The following is a 20,725-nucleotide window of genomic DNA, read 5'->3' on the forward strand; positions in this document are numbered from 1 at the left end:
CATCTATTTTTTCTGTGTATTCTTACTGTGATTACTCTTTTAACCTCAGTAAATTAAAAAGATTCACAGTTTTCTTTAAACTACTATAATCTCACATTTCACTATGAGGGTGCTGAGGCTCTGGCACAGGGTGCCCAGAGAAGCTGTGGCTGCCCCATCCCTGGCAGTGTTCAAGGCCAGGTTGGACACAGGAGCTTGGAGCAACCTGCTCTAGTGGAAGGTGTCCCTGCCCATGGCAGGGGGTTGGAACTGAAGGAGCTTCAATGTCCCTTCCAACACAAACCCTTCTATGATTTGTGGTATTTGAGGACATCACACATAAGTTCTACTGCAGCTGCACATAAACAAGCATAAAAACATGTTATGTAAACCCATACGATTTATGCAGAAGTAAACGCAGAGACAGCTTTTACTTAATGCAAGCTGAAGGTGGATGTATTCTGTGAACACTGATTTTAAAAACAAGCAGTAGATACTTATGTAAGTTCCAGTCAAGAAACTCCACTTGCAGGTTGCACTATTTATATCACATTTTTGTTGTCCTCTTTAAATCCACACTGAAGTTTACTTGTCCATAACATAAGCCACTTGTAAACTTACATGGCATCTTGTAGAACAGCCTCTCTCCTGCCCCATCATTGGTTTGCAAGAATTTACTATCCACAGACCAGTCAATGTGAGTAATAAAACTTGTAGATTTGTTGCATTCTCCTATTTTTTTGTATCGCTGAGCCACAGCATAGATATCCACTGGGCCATCATTGGAACCCACAGCAAGGTAAGAGCCATCTGGTGAAAACTTCATTTCATGGATCACTTCTTTTCGGTCTTTAATATGAACCACCTCGGTCATGTCTCTGCAAGAACCAACAGTGAAAGTGTGAACTGTGAACTGCAAACTTGGGAACATGCAATCATAAATATTTAAGACAAATCTGAAGATAGAAGCACTGAATAATTTGTACAACAAAACCCAGATTTCACTAAAATTGTCCTTTTTTTGAGAAGTTCCTGTTGCTTTCATTGGCTATAAGCATACTTTTACAGCACAAGATAGAAACAGCTCTACCTGTCAATGATGCTCTTAATTCTATTCACCTAGTTTTACCTGCAGCATAGTTAGCTGTCTAGTCTAAACTAGACCAGACTTAATTTGGGGGTTTTTGCACAGACATTGGAAAAAGAGTTCCTTCTTATTTAGCAGGACCATGTTGGAAGACACCCATTTCTCCACATTGACTCCCACATTTTGGGGAGACAGGCAAACAGTTTAGATTAGAGGCTAACAAATGGACTGGTAAAGTTAGATATGATTAATCCCACGCACCATGACTAGTTAGCTGGTCATGGTGTGTGGGTTTGGGGTTGCAGCACCACCACTGCCATCACCCACCAGTGGAAAACCAGAGAAGTGACAACACCTTGCATGTGTCTTTGACAAAAATCAAACAGTTATATAGTCTGTTTATATAAATATTCACTTTCTCCCTATCAAATTAGTATTGGCTATAACCCCCCTCTCCATCAAAGAACCAAAACCTGCAATGCCAGTGAATATAGACAACATTTTTGCAAGTAGGTTTCCCCAAATGTTTTGGTTATGAGAAAAGAATTAAAACTAAATTAAAACCAATTGAGTTGGTTGAACATGAGCCAAGTCTCAGTGCATTAATTCACAAAGACAATCCACACCAGATTATACATTTGGGCTGTAAGGAAATGTTGGGAGGAAGAGACTTCTGCAGATGTCATGCTGCTGTTACTCTGTATTTTAAGCTTTCAAAATGCTTTTCCTTATTTCTGCTTTAATTAATTGTTGGTAGAAGCATCAACTTTATGAAAAGACTCAAATCTATTTAAAACCCAATACATTTTGTTAATATAGCTTAAAAATGCTGATACACAGTACTGTTAAAAGCAGAGACCTGAAAGGAGAACCATCCATAACCGAAGACAGATTTCAGGGAGATGCCAATATGAATGGAAAGATTAGTGTTACAGATGATCAGGATCTTAATAAAAACCTAACAGAATAAATTTGTTAGAAATCTCTCTTAAAATGGTGAAATTCCAGCATGTCAGTAACAGCAGAAATTTTGTTGGGAAAATTCTTATTTATTCATTGCCATTGCTTCCTTCAAAAAGTGTCCTAGGGAAAAGAAACCACAAACACCCTGTTCTTAACTCTGCCTTGCCACTGAAAATAGTGGTCAATATTGCTACTGAGAAGAGCAGCTCATTCTCTGGATTATTCCATAGATCCAGATCCTTCCTGGACAAGAAAAAAAGAGATCAAAGATTCATGTGGCTGAGTGCATGATTCAAAGAAAATGACAACAAAACACATTGACATCATCCAGTTTTCCTGGATCCTGGGCTGCAGATTCGTCACCCCATCAGAAGGTCTGTCACAGGGAAGGAGCAGATGGAGAAGCAATCACGTTGAGGGCCTTACACAAGGAATAATGCTGGGTTTATCACTATCAGTCTCCACAGCTGAGTTATTAATAATGTTAGGTATCAGGCAAATTAGCAATGACAAGATTACTGTGAGTCAAAGAAGATCAACTTCTATAGAAAAATACCAGTCTTTGAAAAGGATTTTATATTAATATGAACAGATCACTTAAGTTTTGTTAAAGTCACTAAAGCAGTAAATTCACAGGAGTTTTCACAGATCCTCTATCAATTACAGGCTTTTCCTTCCTATCAGATAGTAGTTCAAAATATTTTCAATATATGCTCACCAAACATATGGAGAGATGTTAAGGAAGCAGTAAACTCTTCCAAGCACCAATTAAAATAACTTATGTGTTCTGAAATCACACTGTTTTATTTGGCTATTTCACTCCTACGGCCAGTTTTATGTTTTACCTGCTTTTGTGCCTTCCATAAAAGTATTCCAGACAGAAAATGCCTACTGAGTAAGATGCATTCATGCAAAAAATGCTTGCCATCTTATGGGAAAAGTAGAATTCACATCTATCTTGCTAATTCTCAAAAATGTCTTTCCATCACCAGTTATTTTGCCTGGTATCTATTCTTGTGTATGGCAGGAAATGAACTGTATGATCGAGGAGATCCCTCTCAAAACTGTTATCTCAATTATGTACTACTAAAACTACTAATATGAGAAAGTAATAAAAATAAGATTTTTTTCCTCGTACCTTACTCGAAGAACAATGAAGGAGCCATCCTTCATTCCGAGTGCTAACTGGGATCCATCCGGACTGAAAGACACGCTCCGCACTGCTTCTTCCATGTTACAACGGGCTATCAAGGCATGGTCAGCCAGACTCCATAATCTGCACCAAGGGAAATTGGAAGCAGTAGCAGATTTTTCCTGACAACACAGTATTTCAACAGCATCAAGAGTAAGACAGAAAGTCTAAGTCAGTTGGTAAAGGACCATTTGCATGCACGCATTAGATTAAGAGTTTATAAAGCATTGAGTTCCTTTCCAAGCAAGGAACAAAGATAATGTCACTGACTTGAGCTGCAAACTTACAGAAATGTAGTTTTTACAACCTCAAAACTCTACTGGTTTAGAAGAGAAAGAGGGTGTACACTGACTGTGTCAGTACATGGACACAGCATTTTCTGACACTGGCACTGAATGTCTGGGCAAATAATACCAAATGAAGCTTTCAGACACCTCCAAGTGAAGCACCAGCTTCAGATTTCTTTCAAAGATAAGGAGCGTTTACTGGTCCCAGTTCTAGCAGGGATGGCCCCACAGACCTGAACATGCAACCTGCTCTAGTGGAAGGTGTCCCTGCCCGTGGCAGGGGCTTGGAACTGGATGAGCTTTAAGGTCCCTTCCAACACAAACCAATATTTGTTTGGTTTCAATAATTCTATGTACCTGCAATAACAGAAGAGAAAACAGGATGAAGCTAAATCACATTATCATTTGGTGTTACCTCTGGACTTTACTTGTCTGATATAACAGAATTCCCCCAGATGAATAACAAAAAATGCAGTTTCTGTAGACAGAAAGGGTCAGTGCAGCCAAACCAAAATCTTCACTGAAAGTGAAGGCAGCACTCAGAGAGCATAAACATTCCAACCATGGGGAACATCTTGGAACACAATGTCATAACCCTGGATGAACCAGTAGACAAAACTGAATGCTGATTCACTCATTTACATCATTGCAAATAATCAACCAATAAATTATGCCATAAGAAAGAGGAAGACAAACCATGTCCCTATAGTTTCAAGAAGGAATGGAGGGAGCTTCCCCAGTCACTACGAGCTGGTTAATGAGATCTCAGTAGAATGCAAGATGGAGAATTAAAGAAAAGAATAATTAGAAGTATGGAAGAAAATGCATAAAACCCCTTTCGAGGTAGAAAAATTAAGTCATTAATATCAATATTTTGAGGACAGTGTTGTACATCTAATGTGTTTGTAAAAGATATATGAAATATTTGAACAGTAGCATATGTGATTATTGGCTAAACTCAAGAAAACGACAATTTGTCATAGAATCATAGAATGGTTTGGGTTGGAAAGGACCTTAAGATCATCCAGTTCCAACTCCCTGCCATAGGCAGGGACACCACGTCACCCAAGACTCCATCCACCTGGCCTTGAACACTGCCAGGGATGGAGCATTCACAACTTCCTTGGGCAACCCATTCCAGTGCCTCATGACCGTCATAGGGAAGAACTTCTTCCTTATATCTAACCTAAACCTCCCCTGTTTAAGTTTGAGCCCATTACCCCTTGTCCAAGAAGTGCAATGTGACCCTGGATGACGTTTCATAGCAAGCTTTACAGAAAGAGACAGGCTGGCTGGAAGATAATACTGACATTTCTAGGTACAAGCTTTGAAATAGTGACATTTAATATTCTCACTAGACAGTGGCACAGGAGATGAGAATGCTGATGAGATCTGCTATGGACAGTGAGCTGGGAGGCACTGTGAACCCAGAGATGGATCTATCCTACTGGAAGAAAACAGAGGTTTCTCGATGAAATCAACAGACATGGAATGAAATTCAAGCAAAGCCCATACTTTCAGAGCCTTATGTCTAGCACTATGCTGTATGCTTGAAACACAAGTGGAATCAGCAAAAAGGAGGAAGTTCTCATGCTGTTTTTCAATTATAGAATGACTATGATCACTGACAGAGCTGCAGACAGGAGAAAGGAACTCCTGGGTGCTATTCCAGGAGGTACACAAAAAACAACAGCACACATCTGGCATGTTCTTTATGAATTATCCAAAGAAATTGGAATAAAACCAGGACAGGTGCAGTGAAGGATTAATGGGATGAGTAAGAGAATGAAGATTGTATCACATCAGAGAAGAACGAAAGAGTTTAATTTTTATACCTTAGTGAAACAAAGGCTGGGAAGGGGTAGGATTGCTTCCAAAAACACATCAGTAAGATAAATGTCAAAGGAGAAAAAGTTATGTTGAAGGACCATGTTGGCACTGGAACAAATAGCATCAACAGAATGTGAATATAGCCTGAGAGAAGGAAGTTTCTGTCCACCCCAGCAGTAACATTTAGATGCAGCCTTGAAGTAAGAGGAACAGGAGAAAAAGTAAAGCTAGAGTTTGATAAATTTAGTGAAAGGATTATAGAATTTGACTGCCTGCACTGAGAAAGGATGGCAATCTGTGACCTGAGCATTTCCTTTCAAGCAGAAACCCTGTGGGCCTTGTCATGGTAAAGTAGAAGGATCAGTCTGGAATCAACTACCCTGAATGATGCTGGTTTCCTCTTAAGCTGAGAGAATTCAAGGATAAGAACGAACTTGAAAAGGATGAGAAAGAACTTGAAAAGGATGAGAAAGAACTTGAAAAGGCTTCTCTGTTCTTCCTGGGGAACAAAATGGATGTGGGATGCTGAAACTGTTTTCAAAGACAGAACAGAAGTAGGATCAGATGCAAGAATCTCAGCAGCCTTGCTAGGCAGAAGCTATGAGCCCTGCACAATGAGGAACAAACCAGAAAGGATTTGGAACGATTTCAAAGGATGTGCCAGGATAAAATCTGCCTCCAAACTGTTGCTTCCCCAGGAATCACTTTCTCCAATGCATTAGAAGTGTAACTGCAATACATGGCAGCACAAGCAGAATAATTCCAGTTTCTTAAAAACCAACCAACCAACTTCTTGAATCGATGGAAGGGTAATTCCAAACATGAGCTTTTTAATTTTATAAAGAAAAATAAAAGCATTTTGCACACGTGCAGCCATTTCTATAAGCAACTGACAAAATAAAAGCCTTATGAAAATAGAAGAAGTATCTATTCTGGCAATATACTTCTGCACATTGTTTTTGGAAGAGCCAGATAAGTAAACTATTTCCATATAAAAAGTGTATGCATTTTCAAATAAGGTATTTCTACCATTCTCTGGAAACTTTCCTATGCATTGTTTAAATGACTGACTTCATAAACCCAGATAGGCTCACGAAACATCATTTTATTAGCCAATATTCCAGACTTTCCTGTCACCTCCCTGACAGGTGAGTTTATTTACCGGAGCACAGGCTGATTACAGCCTCCCAAGAGGGTTACTCGTACCCTCTTCATTTGCAGAAAAGCTGGTGACAGGGGCATTACTGCTGCTGTTTCATTCAACTGGCAGAACAAGGCTCCGCACAGAAGTCAGATACATAAATATTCAAATGCATTCATATAAAGCCAGGTTTCTAATCAATCTTCTTACAAATGCAGGAATAGAGAAGGAGACCATTCCAGAAGACAGCGTAGCAGAGGGCTTCTGCCAGACGAGCAGCTACCTGTGGCCCTGCAGGTAGGTGTTCTAATACCACATTACAAAAAGAAAGACCTGTGTGAGGTCCACTGAACAAATGTAATAACTGATTCCATATGGCTCTTTGCATTCAGATAAGAAGGATGCTTTTCTCCTGTTGGAAGAGGTGGGAAGCAGGCAACTTTCCTAGTTGATACACTTGCGAAGTTTAAAATGCAGGAAACCTGTATTTGGCTAGAGCCTTCTCTCAGCTGCACTAGGGAAAGGCTACAGTAATTCCCCTTAACTCTACAGAGGTCCTTTCCATTTAGACATCTCACTTAGACATGAAAATATAATCTGGACCACTAAATACTTCTATTTGTAAAACAATTTAGATTTAAATTATACAGCCACTCTTTTCAAAATAATGTGATAACCAAATACTGAGAAAACTTATACAGCACTATAGAAACATTCCTATCATTTATTATTGGGGGTGGGGGAGGAAGTAAGAACATCCTCTCATGTACTTTTTTATTCCTCACATGAAGCCAAAGTATGTAAAAAAAATACTTCCACCTGAACTAGAATTCGAATCCCACATTCTCTAGTGCCTAAACAGCTACATGGATGTGTGATGTAGTGTAGTAAAACACCTGCAATGTTAACAGATGCACATTCTATAGAATGGCAATGTTCAAAGGCAGCAGTAATGTAATAATCATAATGATAATAATCATAAGAGCACACTAATGAAGTCTGTATGTGCACAAAGAGCTTGCCTGCACAGTCTTTTGCAGAGGGGCACAAGTTTGTTCAAGCACACTGTGAGCCAGCAGTACATCACCCAGCTCCAAGCCAGAGCTGAATTACCACTAACCAAGACATGAGCCCAAGACAAGAGATCCAAAGTCTTAGCATGGCTTATTAGCTTGAGGGCAGCATAGTGCTAATCCCAGCTTTGCAGCTTGTTTCAGAACTGGCTCGCGTCCCACCAGAATGCAGACAGTGTGAACTTGTGCCTGTCTATACATCTGTGCAGACAAACTCAAGCAGAAGAGACTTCATGCATTTTATAACCTGAAAGAAATAAAACTGGCATGTAGGAAGCAGGAAGATAATATGACTATAGTAAACAACTGGCAGTTCTATTAGTTTCACAGTCTGGATTTAAGGGTTCAAAAAGAGATGAGGGATGGCAGGAACAGGAAAGCAGTACAAGAAGGAAAGGAAAGGGAAGGGAAAAAGAAATTCCAGCTGACCAGCTTCAAAGCAGAGGGGAATCACAATGTGGAATCTGAAGGAGCATAAAATAGAAGCTACGTGTATGGTAGGGGATTGATTTTTCCCATTGAAATATGACCAAGTGGTAGAATCCACATTTCTGAAACAGGGTGACTAGTTGTCCATAAAACTGAAAAACTGTTTGGTAGCTGCCTGGGGTTGATTTGAAAAGATGCAATCAAATTATCCAGATAAGATGAAAAGCTGCCATCATCCATCTGGCACAGGGTTGGAGAAAAACCTGATGGAAGGTTAGAAACTAGGATAGTGGGGTCAGGAGAAACACTAAGGAGGACATCAGGGGAACCAGAGCTTGGGAAATCGAGCTGCCATGAACCCCATTGTGCGCGCTGTGCTGCATGATGAAGGCAGAACCACAATTTGGGGAAAGACTCAGGAGACCACCATAATAAAGCCAGGTCTCCCCCACATCTCTCCAGTCCCCATGGGTAGCTTTAGCAGTCAGGAAAATCTCAATCTCTTTAATCACAAGTAAATAACTAGTCATGATGGGCAGTGGCCCTGCCCAGTTGAGATAACACACAGCAGCTGTGTGGGTATGAGAGGATATTGCTATAGTGAGAATCTTAGTCTAATCTCCAAACTTTACTGTAAAGTCTTACTTTATTAAAAATGCTTAGGTTTTTTTCAGAGGCTTATCAATTTGCCAGATTTTGTCAGGGACAGGAAAAGAACAGCCTTGACTTGGTGACAAAATTTCAAATCTCTGCTACAAAGCCCTGAGGCACCAGTGCTACAACTAAACAGCTGAAAGATCTTCATTGGGGCACATCAGCACCTTTTCACTAATCTCATTTTCTGGCATTTTAACTGAATTGGTTTTAGATCAGATGTTCTAAACCCTCAAGGCTGAGGCAGATTCCTGCTGTGTAAACCATTAGTCAAAGGTATTTAGGTTTTAGGTTTATTGCCAGAAGTAGGTGACCATTCTGCATGGAGATACCTACCCCTCCTGTTCAGAACAGTACTTAGAGCAGAGTATATAAATCCAGCATGGTTTGAACACCAATTCTGATTACTTTTATACTATGTGAGGAGCCTAAATATGAGGGCTGAAGAGAAAAAGCAAAGCTGCTAAGAAAACATGGGAGGAAAAAAGTCTTAATGGGGTCTTAAAATAAAGAAATGACAAATCAGTGCGAGCATGAATGAATAGATAGACAATAAATAAGATCCAGCCTTACCGTACAGATCGATCATCACTGCCTGTGACTGCTAAAGGCTTCTTTGGGTGGACTGCCAGGGCCCAGAGCTCCCCTTCACAATGGCCCTGCATGATCAGCATGGGTTTATCTCTCTCTCTTACTAGCACCTCAAATATCTCACTGTCCTGTGTCCCTGCTAAAAGCCTGTCTGCTTTCCAACAGACACTTCGGATGGACAGACCTGACAGGGGACAGAATAATCTTAGATTAATGGCAATGACAAAGTGATAGTACAGTGAAGATCATTGAGACTTCAAGAGTTAATTTATAACAACTGTTACGTTTTCACACTGAAGTCTTATAACACATCACAGCTGATTAAAACCTCAAACCAGTTCTGTTAAATCATCTCCATTCGACAGAAGAGAAGGCTCAGTCCTGGGAAGGTGCTCAGTGTCTAACATTGCTGCTGCCAGTTCCTCAAGGGATCAAGCTCTTATGCTTTGTGTAAACCTTGGGAATTTACTTTAAAAAGCAATTCCATTTCACATGATTTAAAGCTGTAAATTTAAGATGAGGCAAGGTTCCTGTGACTAAAGCTGGTTTTGTTCCTTTCCTCAGTACTTTACCTTTTTTCACATTTAAATACAATGTTGAATACATTTTTAATGGTGAATCTAAATGGTTTGTGCCTGTGTTACCACACTTCTCCACTTCAGTCCCAGCTGACTGCTAAAAAAAGAAACAAAACCATCCTAAAAGCCCCCAAAGCCAACAGAATCTTGCTTTGTATAACTTTTACAGCTTGATCTTATTCCACAAACCTGATTCTAACTTTGCAGCTGGAATGTTACTAACCACAAGCTTAGAAACAGCCTCTTAGCAGGCTGGGCAATTTGACAGCATTCTCTGGTTGACTTCCTGCAGAGTTTGTGTTTTCTGTTCCAGGATATTAAAATTAAAGTCTGGGTAATGGCTCTGGATGCTGTGAGATGTGAATGAATAACAAATCCATTAGTCATGTAGGCAAGGTCAACCACGTCATCATTTGAACATCTTTTGGAACCGAATACACAATGCAATTAACTAATGGTCACATAAATAAAATATATTCGTTGCAGGCATTTTGTGTCATCTCTTGAGAAAGGCAAATTAATCTTCACTTATTGTCTTGTCTGTTTCCAGTACCTTTTAATTTTGATAATGTCATTGTGTGACTTAGCTAAATTTACACTGAACTTATGACTTACATCTTCTTGATACACACCAAAGGGTACACATGTAATGAAGTTCAGATGTTAAGTGGAAAATGGGTACTGTTAAGGTTTAGAATACAAAGTACATCTTTTGATGTGGGACAGGTATGTACTGCACATGAAAAAAGATGTTCTATTTTAAGACTTTTTTACTAATATACATGTATATTTCCATATAAAAGCCAAGTCTATGATCAGATTGTTACTGGTGATGCAGCCCATTTAAAAAGTATTTAGTATCCTTCAGTACAGGGTGACTGATGAATGAGTACATGGGAGGGGGTGAAGTCCTCCTGGCACCCTAGAAAGACGTTTTAAATTTGAAAGCTGATGCCTTTGCAACGTGCTCTAGTGGAAGGTGTCCCTGGCTGTGGCAAAGGGTTGGAACTGGATAAGCTTTAAGGTCCCTTCCAACCCAAATCAGTCTGACATTCTGTGATTCTGACATAGGTAAGCAGTTAAGGCCACCACCGCTGCTTGAAGTTACAAATGTGCTTAAACTAATCAGTGCCATTGACATAACTGCAAATGAAACACCATTTTCAGTCTGTAGTGGCAAGCACCAACTGGAAGTGATCATCAGTGGATGACATATCAGAAACAGCAGAACAGGACAGAGACATAACGGGAGCATCCCAGGCAAGAGTTGTACCACATTGAAAGACCACAAGAGAGAGAAGCAGCCCTGGAACAGGAAAAAGGTACAAATGTTTAAAAATGATGGTGATAGGGTATGGGTGCATGCTTGGATGTTACGACCTGCAGTCATCCCTGAGGTCCTAATTTTCTATAGTTGGAGTCAGACCAGCAGGCCTACCACACTTCTGAGAGATACACCGCAATGTCTCTTCACTTGTCTTTGAAGACAAGATTTGGGCAGTGTTCTAGTTTTAGTTTTAGAAACCAATTCCTCAACCTATTTTGAAAGATTTGCTATCATTTACATGCAAGTCTAATTGGCAATTCGATTCACTTCCTGCAAATGAAATTTTTTACTACTTCTGCCATATAAGAAAATAGCAAAAAACCTCTATTGACTGTCTCTCAGCCATACAGCTGCTCTTACAGTGCCTCCTTCTACTCATCTGCTTCATCTGTACATTCTGTATCCTGTAGCATTTAGGAGATGGTAGAAATAATGGCATCAAGTCAGAATCACTCCAAAGCATCCACAATTCACCTTCCATAAGCCATTCCTTGATGTAACTTCCATCAAGATCAAAATCTCTCTTAGCAACCTGTAGAAGGATAGCTAGGTACTTTCTGAGGACCATGTGCTAGAAGAGGACACCCTTATGAACACATTAAAGCTCTGTCATGTAGGTTATAATTCTGAAGTAATAATTTGCCACAGAAGATAACTACAGTCAATTAAAAGTAACTCAAGTCAGCTAAAGTCTGTGCATGTGGACACATCCCAGGCAACAGCAAGAGCAATAAAATTGCTTCTAACTGTGGTCTCACAAATATGTGGGATGAAGTGATTCTCCCTCCCAGAATCACTTCACGAAGACCCAAGGATGTTGAAGATGCATGTTTCACGTGTGAGCACTGCTTTCTCTGTGTCTCCCTTCATACGTGCTGTTCTGACTTCTATTAGGAACAGACTGCCTGCAAGACTGGAGTTAGCCAGAAAGACCTGTCTCATGCATGTGTACAGGCTTATTTCTCCACAATTTTTACAAAGTATTTCTAAACTGATCAAACCTGATGAAGGTCATAAGGTACTGCTATTGTTTTCTAGAAATGAGTGTTAAACATTATGATTCTGGCCACAAAAAATGACATAAAGCCAGAACTATGAAGGAAGTACTGATTGGGTGTCTCTGAGAACATTTTGGAGGGCTAAATTCCAGTTTACACTACGCATGGCAAACTGGTGGAGCAGTGTTCAGCTAAGGCTGTTGCAGTCGGCTTGTTGGATGAGCCTAGACCTTGCAAACCTATGCGTTTTACAACGCATGATGATTACAACTGATGGTTAGAATCATCAGTTCATCTGGTTTAAGATGAAAAATAAACAGAATGAGCTTGTTAGTAGATCACAGGCCAAAATATCCATTCATTTTATCTTTCCTAGTGGCCTCTTGACTATTCCATTGGTAATTTTAATATGAAAACTAGGTCTAAAAAGAATAAGCTAAGAATCAGGGGAAATTAACAGCAGCCATTATAGAGTTGGCTGCCAAAAGTGTATAAAGCCTACTGCAAACCAGCAGACAGACTGCTCTATTCTCACTCCAAACTGATGTGTAGAATTCCCAGAAGACTAAGATCTTGATAAAGCATATACTATGATCTATGGAGATTATAAATGCTCTGAGAGACTAATCATAAAACAAAGGGATGACTAAGCTCATAGGAAGCACGAGTAGGCTTAACAAATGTGATGGTCAAGAATTTAATAACATTCTGTGTATTAATATTCCAAGTGCTGCCATTCCAGATGGACCTAATGGAGTGCTCAGATGGTCAGCAGCTTTGAATATCGGGTTCCAGAAATCTCAACTGGTTAAATGAATTGCAATTAATTAAGTTAAACACTGTGTAACTTCATTCCCTTATCTTCTTGTGTTTAATTAGTTTTTACTTATCTTCTTGTATTTGCATGGTGGGGAGCAGCACCTATAAGCATCCTCCTGTTTATACTATGGCACATGGATAACTCTTCAGGCTACATTATTGTCAGAGAAAAGAGGGAACACACATCTCAAAAGTAAATGCAGTCATTAAGTAAAAAACGCAGCAGCATGCAGAGACATTTATGCTTCAAATTAAATTGTATCCATTATCCAGATGTGTGAAAAACCATTAAAGTAATAGCTTGTTACCTTTGTATCCTTGTTCAGTCTCCCTGAGATCAATTTTAGTAATTGGTTTGAAATCAGTGTCCCATAACCGAATGCAACCATCTCTCCCTCCAGTGGCAAAACCTTCCTCACAGGCATACATACTAAAAATTCCAGCCTGTTAACCAATAGCATAACAAGTTTTAATGTTCTTTACAATCAGTATAAGCACACAAGCAAATGTTTATGAACAGACCTTTGGTAAAAGCTAGAAACTGCCAGGCAGCAAAATGTTGTTCATCCAGAAAGCCAAACAGCAAACCCAGGGGGATGCTTTTATTTCAAGTGCTCCCACTTCAGTGGCTGATGCAGGGATTTTTGTACAAACAGCAGTGACATAGAACTTTAGATTTCATTTAGTTAATATCGCTACAAGGAGTATTAAATAAATAATGGAACACTTAAAATAAATAGTTACCCAGAATAAGCAAAACCAAGCAAACGAGCAATACAAATTCTTACAGGTGCGGAGATGACTGAGATATTCTTTCATGATTTCAGTTCAGACATCAGTTGGAATCTGACAGGAACTGAAAGAGTGCCAATTCATTCTCCTCACTGAAAGGCAAGTTTCTGTTACAGTCTGAATTTCTTCCTCATTAGTGACAAGGCCTCATGATTGATGACTGTGCTGTACTACACTGGAATAGCTCATGGAATGAATGCTGATTCAGTGCTTTATTAGGAAAACCTCTCAGTTAAGAGACAAGCTGAACTGCATGGAAATTAATACAGTGAAGACCTCCGTTTTCAAAGTGGTCTTGTTCAATGTGTTAATAAATTAGTACTGGAAATTGGGCAAGAGAATGCATATTAGCCAAAATTTATAAGGATGAAACTGGACGCTATATAGAAAGAGATTCTATTTAATTATTCTAATGGATCTAAATGAAGTTCTGCAAACAATAATTCTGCAAATATACTACAGTATATACAAATATACTGTTTGCCAAAGGTATTTCCATGTTATTGCAGTTGCACATTACCCCAACCTGGCAATTACACAGTAGTTCTGCAGGTAGGACGTCCCACTGACCGCTTTCATAAATGAGGGATTACATCTATAAATAACAACTACTCTCCTGAACACTTAGATCTCATTTGAAGAGCTACTATGAATCTTGATGCACTCTCAGCATAACTGATTTGGGAGGTCGGAACAAACTGCTAAGTTTGCAGTCCTCTTTCTAGAAAGGTTCTAGAAGAAAACTATAGTGAGTGTTAGATTTCACACCCCTTTTCCTTTTGTTCAAAACCCCCATGCTGGAATGCCATGAGCCACAACGATATTCAAAATAGGAGTAGCCCTCAAATACATCTGAAGCAAGATGTGAAAATCCTGCTGTGCCTTTACTGCACTAGCAGAGACATCAATTTATTATATTAGACTGGTTAGGAATCTAACATGATCCTACACATCCCTCTTTCTCTCTCTAACTACAAGTGCTCCAAACTGGGGGGGCGTGTAATGAAGCCAGTTGGAGTAAACAGCCTTTGGAATACGACTGGAGTGCAATTCACAGATTAAACAGATTTACTCCACATGGAAGCTTTTATGAAGAGTCAGTCTTCAGTGTTGGGAATTTTAGTAGTAACATTCTATTTAAAATCAGATCATTTGCTTACCAACTATTTTTAAGTAAACTGATCATAACTAAAGCTACTCAATCTGTGAAACTTTAGATTTAGAAACATCTCTTCAGATTTAGTCTGCTTGGTTAAATCAATGCTATAAATATCAGCAGTTCTGCCAATATCAGTTTCAGCCCTAGCATCTGTTGACAATACATAAAGTATAACATTACATATAAGTTCTTAATTGATAAGCAGTCTTAGACATTCTTCTGGCCTGAAACAGAAGATCATCTTTGTAGATGAGCCCTCAAGAAGTTTTGCAATTCAACAAACAGTTCACTTCAGGAATTGATATTAAAACCACAACTTACACTATGTGCTCCTTGAATTGTGCGGACTAAGTTTAGCCCTTTCCAAACATAGATGTCTCCGTTTAAAGCACCAGAGTATGTGATATCTTCTTTTGCACATGCTAAACAAAGGATAGTTTGGAGATCTCCTGTTTTACCAAATATTCCTCTCTTTGCTGTCAGTGCATTTCCACACAACGTCCAAAACTGTGAAACAGAAATGGCAGATTAGGAAAAACTTCTGCAGAATATCTGTTTGCTCATATTAATGTGCAGATCTCACAGACATACATCCTGGACAGACACTTAAATGACTCCTGCAATCCCATCAGAATGCCCATTACTCCCAAACCTTCCCACTTACCATGGACACCCCCAGGCAAGTGCAGTAACTCTAAGAACAAAGCAAAATGATCAAACTGAGCAAGTGAGGCACAGTTCTGACTCACTATTGCTACACTTCCCTTCTCATTACCTCACTACCTTTTATCATGTTTTGCTGGGGGCACCTGTCAATGCACACTTTTTAAAGCCAGGGACGTGCCACTCTTCTGGTCTGCAAAACTTAAAATACAGCTACAGTTCTGAAGTAACAAAATACTTTATCTTAAAGAACTTCTGTGCCTGAAGTACACATTTCTGCCCTTTTCCAGTGCGCTGAGATAGGTCCTTCAAATATAGTTACATTTACTGAGAAACCATCTGTTGGATGGAGACTGCAAATGCTTGTATGTGAAACAACTCTCTCTGACGAGTGTAATAGGTTCTCTAAGTGTGGAATGGCGATTTTCTTGACTTCTGCACAGATACAGTTTCTGCAGAGAAGAATGTAAGACTGACTGTAAGAGTCAAGAGAATACATAGTTTGCCTTAGAAGGGCGTCTTTAGTGGCAGGCTAGAAATATCATACTATTTCTTTTTGAATCTGAGTGCCCCTTTTTGTTTTAATAAACACAATTTAGCAAGCAGAGAGGATGGTTTGTGCTCTCTGTTCCCCTCAAGGATCAGACCTTCCAGGGAAGGCAGAGTAAAGAGAATTTCAATTAGATGTGTAAGAGAAGTGCTGAAATATCCAGGCCTGCTGGCACTGGGGTGCTCTGGACACATGCAGCAACAGAACAGTAAATCTATGGGGTGCAGCACAGTCCTGCCTGGACTTGCCAGCTCAGCTTTTCATAGTTGAGATCTATGCTCTGTGGTCCATTGCACATTGGAGAGATACTGTCAGAGACTGGACAGGAATATTGAAGTGCCTGACACAGATGCATAATGTCTATCTCGTTTCCACTTTATATGCCTACATCTTTTCATGGCTATAAGATGATTTTTTAGGTCTTTTTCTCTTCTACGAAATGCCTATAAAGCAGAATTCCATAAAATCCTTGGATGAAGCATTCTTATTTCAGATCCTTCTCTATTTCTAATTCACCTAAATTTTACCTTTGCATCTTAACATAAGCCAGTTTATGAGAAGACAGTGAAAATACTTCCCCCATGGCTTGCTTTCTGTGAGCAAAACGTATGCTCTCCTCACTTCTGGTTCACTGCAGCAGGACAAGACCGCAGGTAGCAGTGTTAGGAAAGGGGTGGAGGGAGCATCCTGAGCTCAGTGTGATTCCTAAGCTCCCTTAGCTCCCAGGCTTTACCACACCTTCTAATACCTGCTTAGCCAAAGGAGCCAACAGAACTGAAATGCTAAAGGAAAAAATGGCACTATTCCCAAGTCTTAGTCCCAATTCTCACAGTGATACAATTACTTCAGAACTGTTCTTTTCCTTTGTTGCAAGTTAAAATAATTGTCATGTTCTCACAGCCTTATAATGAATGGCAAGTGTACAGACTACTGTTTGAACATCACCGGAGGGGAACATCTTATCATTTCCCCTCCACATTTATTCATTGGGTTTTTGCACGCTTCTATCTATGTATTTCCTTTGCCTGGTGTGCTGCATGTTCAGGGCAATTATGGCCATTTAAAACAGAATACAGGTGCCAAACAAAGACAGGTTTTGGAAAACAGCTTGCAGAATACAACAGATGGTATCACTGCTGCCAAACCCACCCACAGTTTGAAAGCAGTGGTGGTTTTAAGGGCACGAGCTTCACAGTAACCAGAGCTAGAGATATTAATTGGTTTCCTAAACTTCTAGTTAAGCTCTTCCCACCTCAGTCATGTGAAATAATTGCCATCTGTTAGGAAGGCTTTTGATGAGACAGGAGAAAAATAGAAACCTGCAGGAATATTGGCAAACAGGATTTCTTTCACAGGCACGAGAAGGTTTTATCCTAAACTTCTAGTATACACCTAAGGTTCATATTTAAATCACCAGAAAAGGTGACTTAGAGGGAGCAAATAGTGGGGCACTAGAGTTCTCATCTGTTCATCTCTCAGGTCTTGCACACCTTCTCTGTGGTATTCCTACAAGTAGCAGTAGCATGACAGGCCAAATAGTTCATTCAATTCATACTTTTAACTTCATTCCTTCTGTACCTGTTCAGTGACCCTTTGTGATGCTCATTGAGGGAAATCACTACAGGCTGAGACAATTCTGAGCCAATTGAGGTGGAATAGAGAGCACAGAGAACCCCAAAATGACAAGTATGTAATGATGAAAATGACCTCAAATGATCTTGGTAAGTGGATCTGCACCTCGGCCACTGCTGAGTGTCTAAACTGGCTTCAAAAAAAAAGTGTTGCTAGTGTTCACAGAGTAAAGAAAGAAAAATATATATATATATTTTTTTAATATTTAAAACCCTGATCATATAATAGAACAAATTTCTTTTGTGACATTTATTTTCCTTTTAATGATTAAATAATAAAAGCTATTTACCTTTATGTGTTTTACTCCACAGCTGACAATTCTATTTGGTTGATATTGATCCCAGGAGATATCAAATATCTGTTAAGAAATACAGTAATCTGATAATTCAAATTATAGAGTAATTACATCTAGGCTCAGTTTGCTTTTGCCAATATTTAGGCATCATTTCTGCTGCAACATATCACTAAAAATGAAAGAACACTATTTACGTAAAGATGAAAGCAAGTATGCAGGCTTCCTCACTGAGTTCTGCCAGCACACCTCATTCCTGCCCTCATACACCAATCTATTCCAGCTCCAAGATGTTATTGAACAAACACTAATAAAAATAAAGTGGAAATTAGTGGTTTGAGCTAACGTTCCTCAAGATTAGGTGTGAAAGTCTGGTGCATTTACCTTTATTCATTATTTTAGGTAGAAGGTATAGTATCTAATATAACCTGATTACCAAAGACCCCAGTGACTAAACAGGTGAGTATCATTCATCTGACCTGATCTACAGAGTTAAAATGGAATTCTTCATTTTGATTAGTCTCACATTTACCTTTATAATAGTATGCATCAAAAAATGAAGTATCAGGCCCTATATAGTTTACCAGAACAGACTCACAGTGTTTTCTCTGGCTATGGGATTATGCCAAATGAAACATACTGCAGAAAGTATGGAAACAAAAAGGTTGTGTTTTGGCCCAGATTTCCAACAACACGTCATTTTTAGACTTCGTATCTCTGGCATTCAGCTTTTCCATGTCCAAGCCGAAAACCAATGAGGTTCCACAATCATTAGTTACTTCAGGAATTATATGCAGAATTTAAAAGCCTGTACAGAAAGACAATGGGACTTTTTGCTGCTTTAGGTCTTCAGCTGGTAAGTATAAATCACAAGAGAGTTTTGATCAGCTTACAGGAACATACTGTCTTAAGCTTACTCATCATTCATTTTACACACCAGGAAGCACTGTCTTCCTGCAGAATATTTATCTTCTTTATGAACATCGGGATTCACAGTAGTTCAAGTACTATTTGTTTAAAAGTTTTAGAACACACAAGATATTTCACCTTCAGAAATACTTTATGACTCCTGCACACTAAGTCATTGAATCTGTGGCCCAATGAGAGATGTATTCTTCCCCACTTTCCCACTTCAGTGCAAAATCTCCCTTTTCTGGTTGTGAAAGACTACTGGGACTAAGATTTTAGTACTTCCTGCCTGTCCTGGGGTCTTCTGCTAATTCAGAACCTGATCTTGAACCTACTGAGGTGACTAGCAAAAATTCCACTGATGTAACTGGGAAGTGAATCAGTTCTGAAAGAGAAATTTGAATAAGGACCAAGAGTCTGTTGTGTTGTGAATACTGTAAGTAAAAGCGAAGCACCAGATTTATTCAGATGACACACAAGATGCAGGTAGACTGTATGCACACACAAACTGCCAGGAAGGGTTTAGTCTGCTGCTTTGCATATATAAATACTCCATCATGTGTAGTAAAACATTGTAATAGCTCAATATTATAACATTCTAACATGTTATAATATCATAATAAGGTTAGAAGTCATCAGAATGTGTCCATAATTTATTTTAAGGTATGCATCCTTATGCTTATATATGCTGAGGAGGTGTTTTGCTTATGCTAAACCTGTTTAAACATTTCCTAATGTTTAAACATTTCCTAATCCTGAATAACATTCAAAACTCAAACCTGTTCAGGTCTCACATATATTGAAGTTAAGATCCTTTATCTGGAGTTAATAGACAGAAAAGGACTATTTATCCTAATTATATTTCTTCTACAGGTAAATGTCTAAAGCAAAAATAAACCAGAGCTAATTAAACTTTCCCTCAGGATAAACTGTCTTTCTGACATATTCAGAAAGAAGATGATCTTTGTCCATTGAGCTCCACTTCACATCTCATACAGAGAGCTATAAATCATCCTAATCAGTGTGTAGTTGCAAAATGTTTTCTCCCTAGGCTTACTAGACAGTCAGCACAAGAATCCATCATGTGCCTCTTTTACTAACACAGTGCTTTGTGCTATTTCTGGCATAATGAGAAGAAATAAATGCCTTGGTCAGGAATTTAAAAGCCAGGCAGAAAGATCCAAATTATCTCTGCATTAAACTAATACAAAGAAAAATGATTTTTAAAACACGAGACAAAATTCGGTTCATACAATTACCCTGTCTGAATGGCCTGTAGCTGTCGCCAGTAGTTTTCCTCTCTTCCAGTCCCAAATACACACTGTATTTTTGGCATCCAGTCCCACTGAAGCTAAACGCTAAGGAAAAACAGCAGTAATCCAGTTAGCAGAAAATCAGCTCAAAGATCATTTTACTGTAGTTCGGATCATTATGTGTACAAATTCATTTTCCCAACATGTGACTTGGGGGTGAACTAAAAGGGCACCATCAAGATACTCACATTTAACATTTACTCACTGCAGAAAGTGCTGAAATGTCAAATTTGTTCCAAAAAGTCAGGTTTTAATTTCAGGTTACCAATGTCTCAAGTACAACCCTTATAATGAAATCTTTGAGGTGCTTGTTTCAGGTGCACACCACTGTAGCATTTTGATTTATTACTCTGATAATAAAAGTGAATGGGAAATAAAAGCTCTTGCTATTTCCAGCTACGGTTTTGTTCATTGTGCTCATTTTGTTGAGCTTTAGAATCACAATTAGACACACTTTTGCTAATTGC

At 39.1% G+C, this 20,725-nt stretch overlaps 1 protein-coding gene across 6 annotated transcripts in view; it reads right to left on the bottom strand.

The window, feature by feature from the left end:
* Positions 1-20,725, bottom strand: part of EML6 (EMAP like 6) — a 118,810-nt gene that overhangs the window by 55,880 nt on the left and 42,205 nt on the right. For all 6 annotated transcript variants that reach the window (XM_030489276.1, XM_030489275.1, XM_030489273.1 and 3 more), the window contains exons 3-9: positions 20,205-20,303; positions 18,034-18,102; positions 15,221-15,406; positions 13,257-13,392; positions 9,209-9,410; positions 3,168-3,305; positions 601-857 (exon numbers count right to left, since the gene is read on the bottom strand). In XM_030489276.1, the coding sequence (XP_030345136.1) occupies positions 601-857; positions 3,168-3,305; positions 9,209-9,410; positions 13,257-13,392; positions 15,221-15,406; positions 18,034-18,102; positions 20,205-20,303 (1,087 nt within the window). The remainder of the gene's footprint in view (positions 1-600; positions 858-3,167; positions 3,306-9,208; positions 9,411-13,256; positions 13,393-15,220; positions 15,407-18,033; positions 18,103-20,204; positions 20,304-20,725) is intronic.

Source organism: Strigops habroptila, chromosome 6 (assembly GCF_004027225.2).
Source record: "Strigops habroptila isolate Jane chromosome 6, bStrHab1.2.pri, whole genome shotgun sequence".
In the NCBI taxonomy this organism is placed as follows: Eukaryota; Metazoa; Chordata; class Aves; order Psittaciformes; family Psittacidae; genus Strigops; species Strigops habroptila.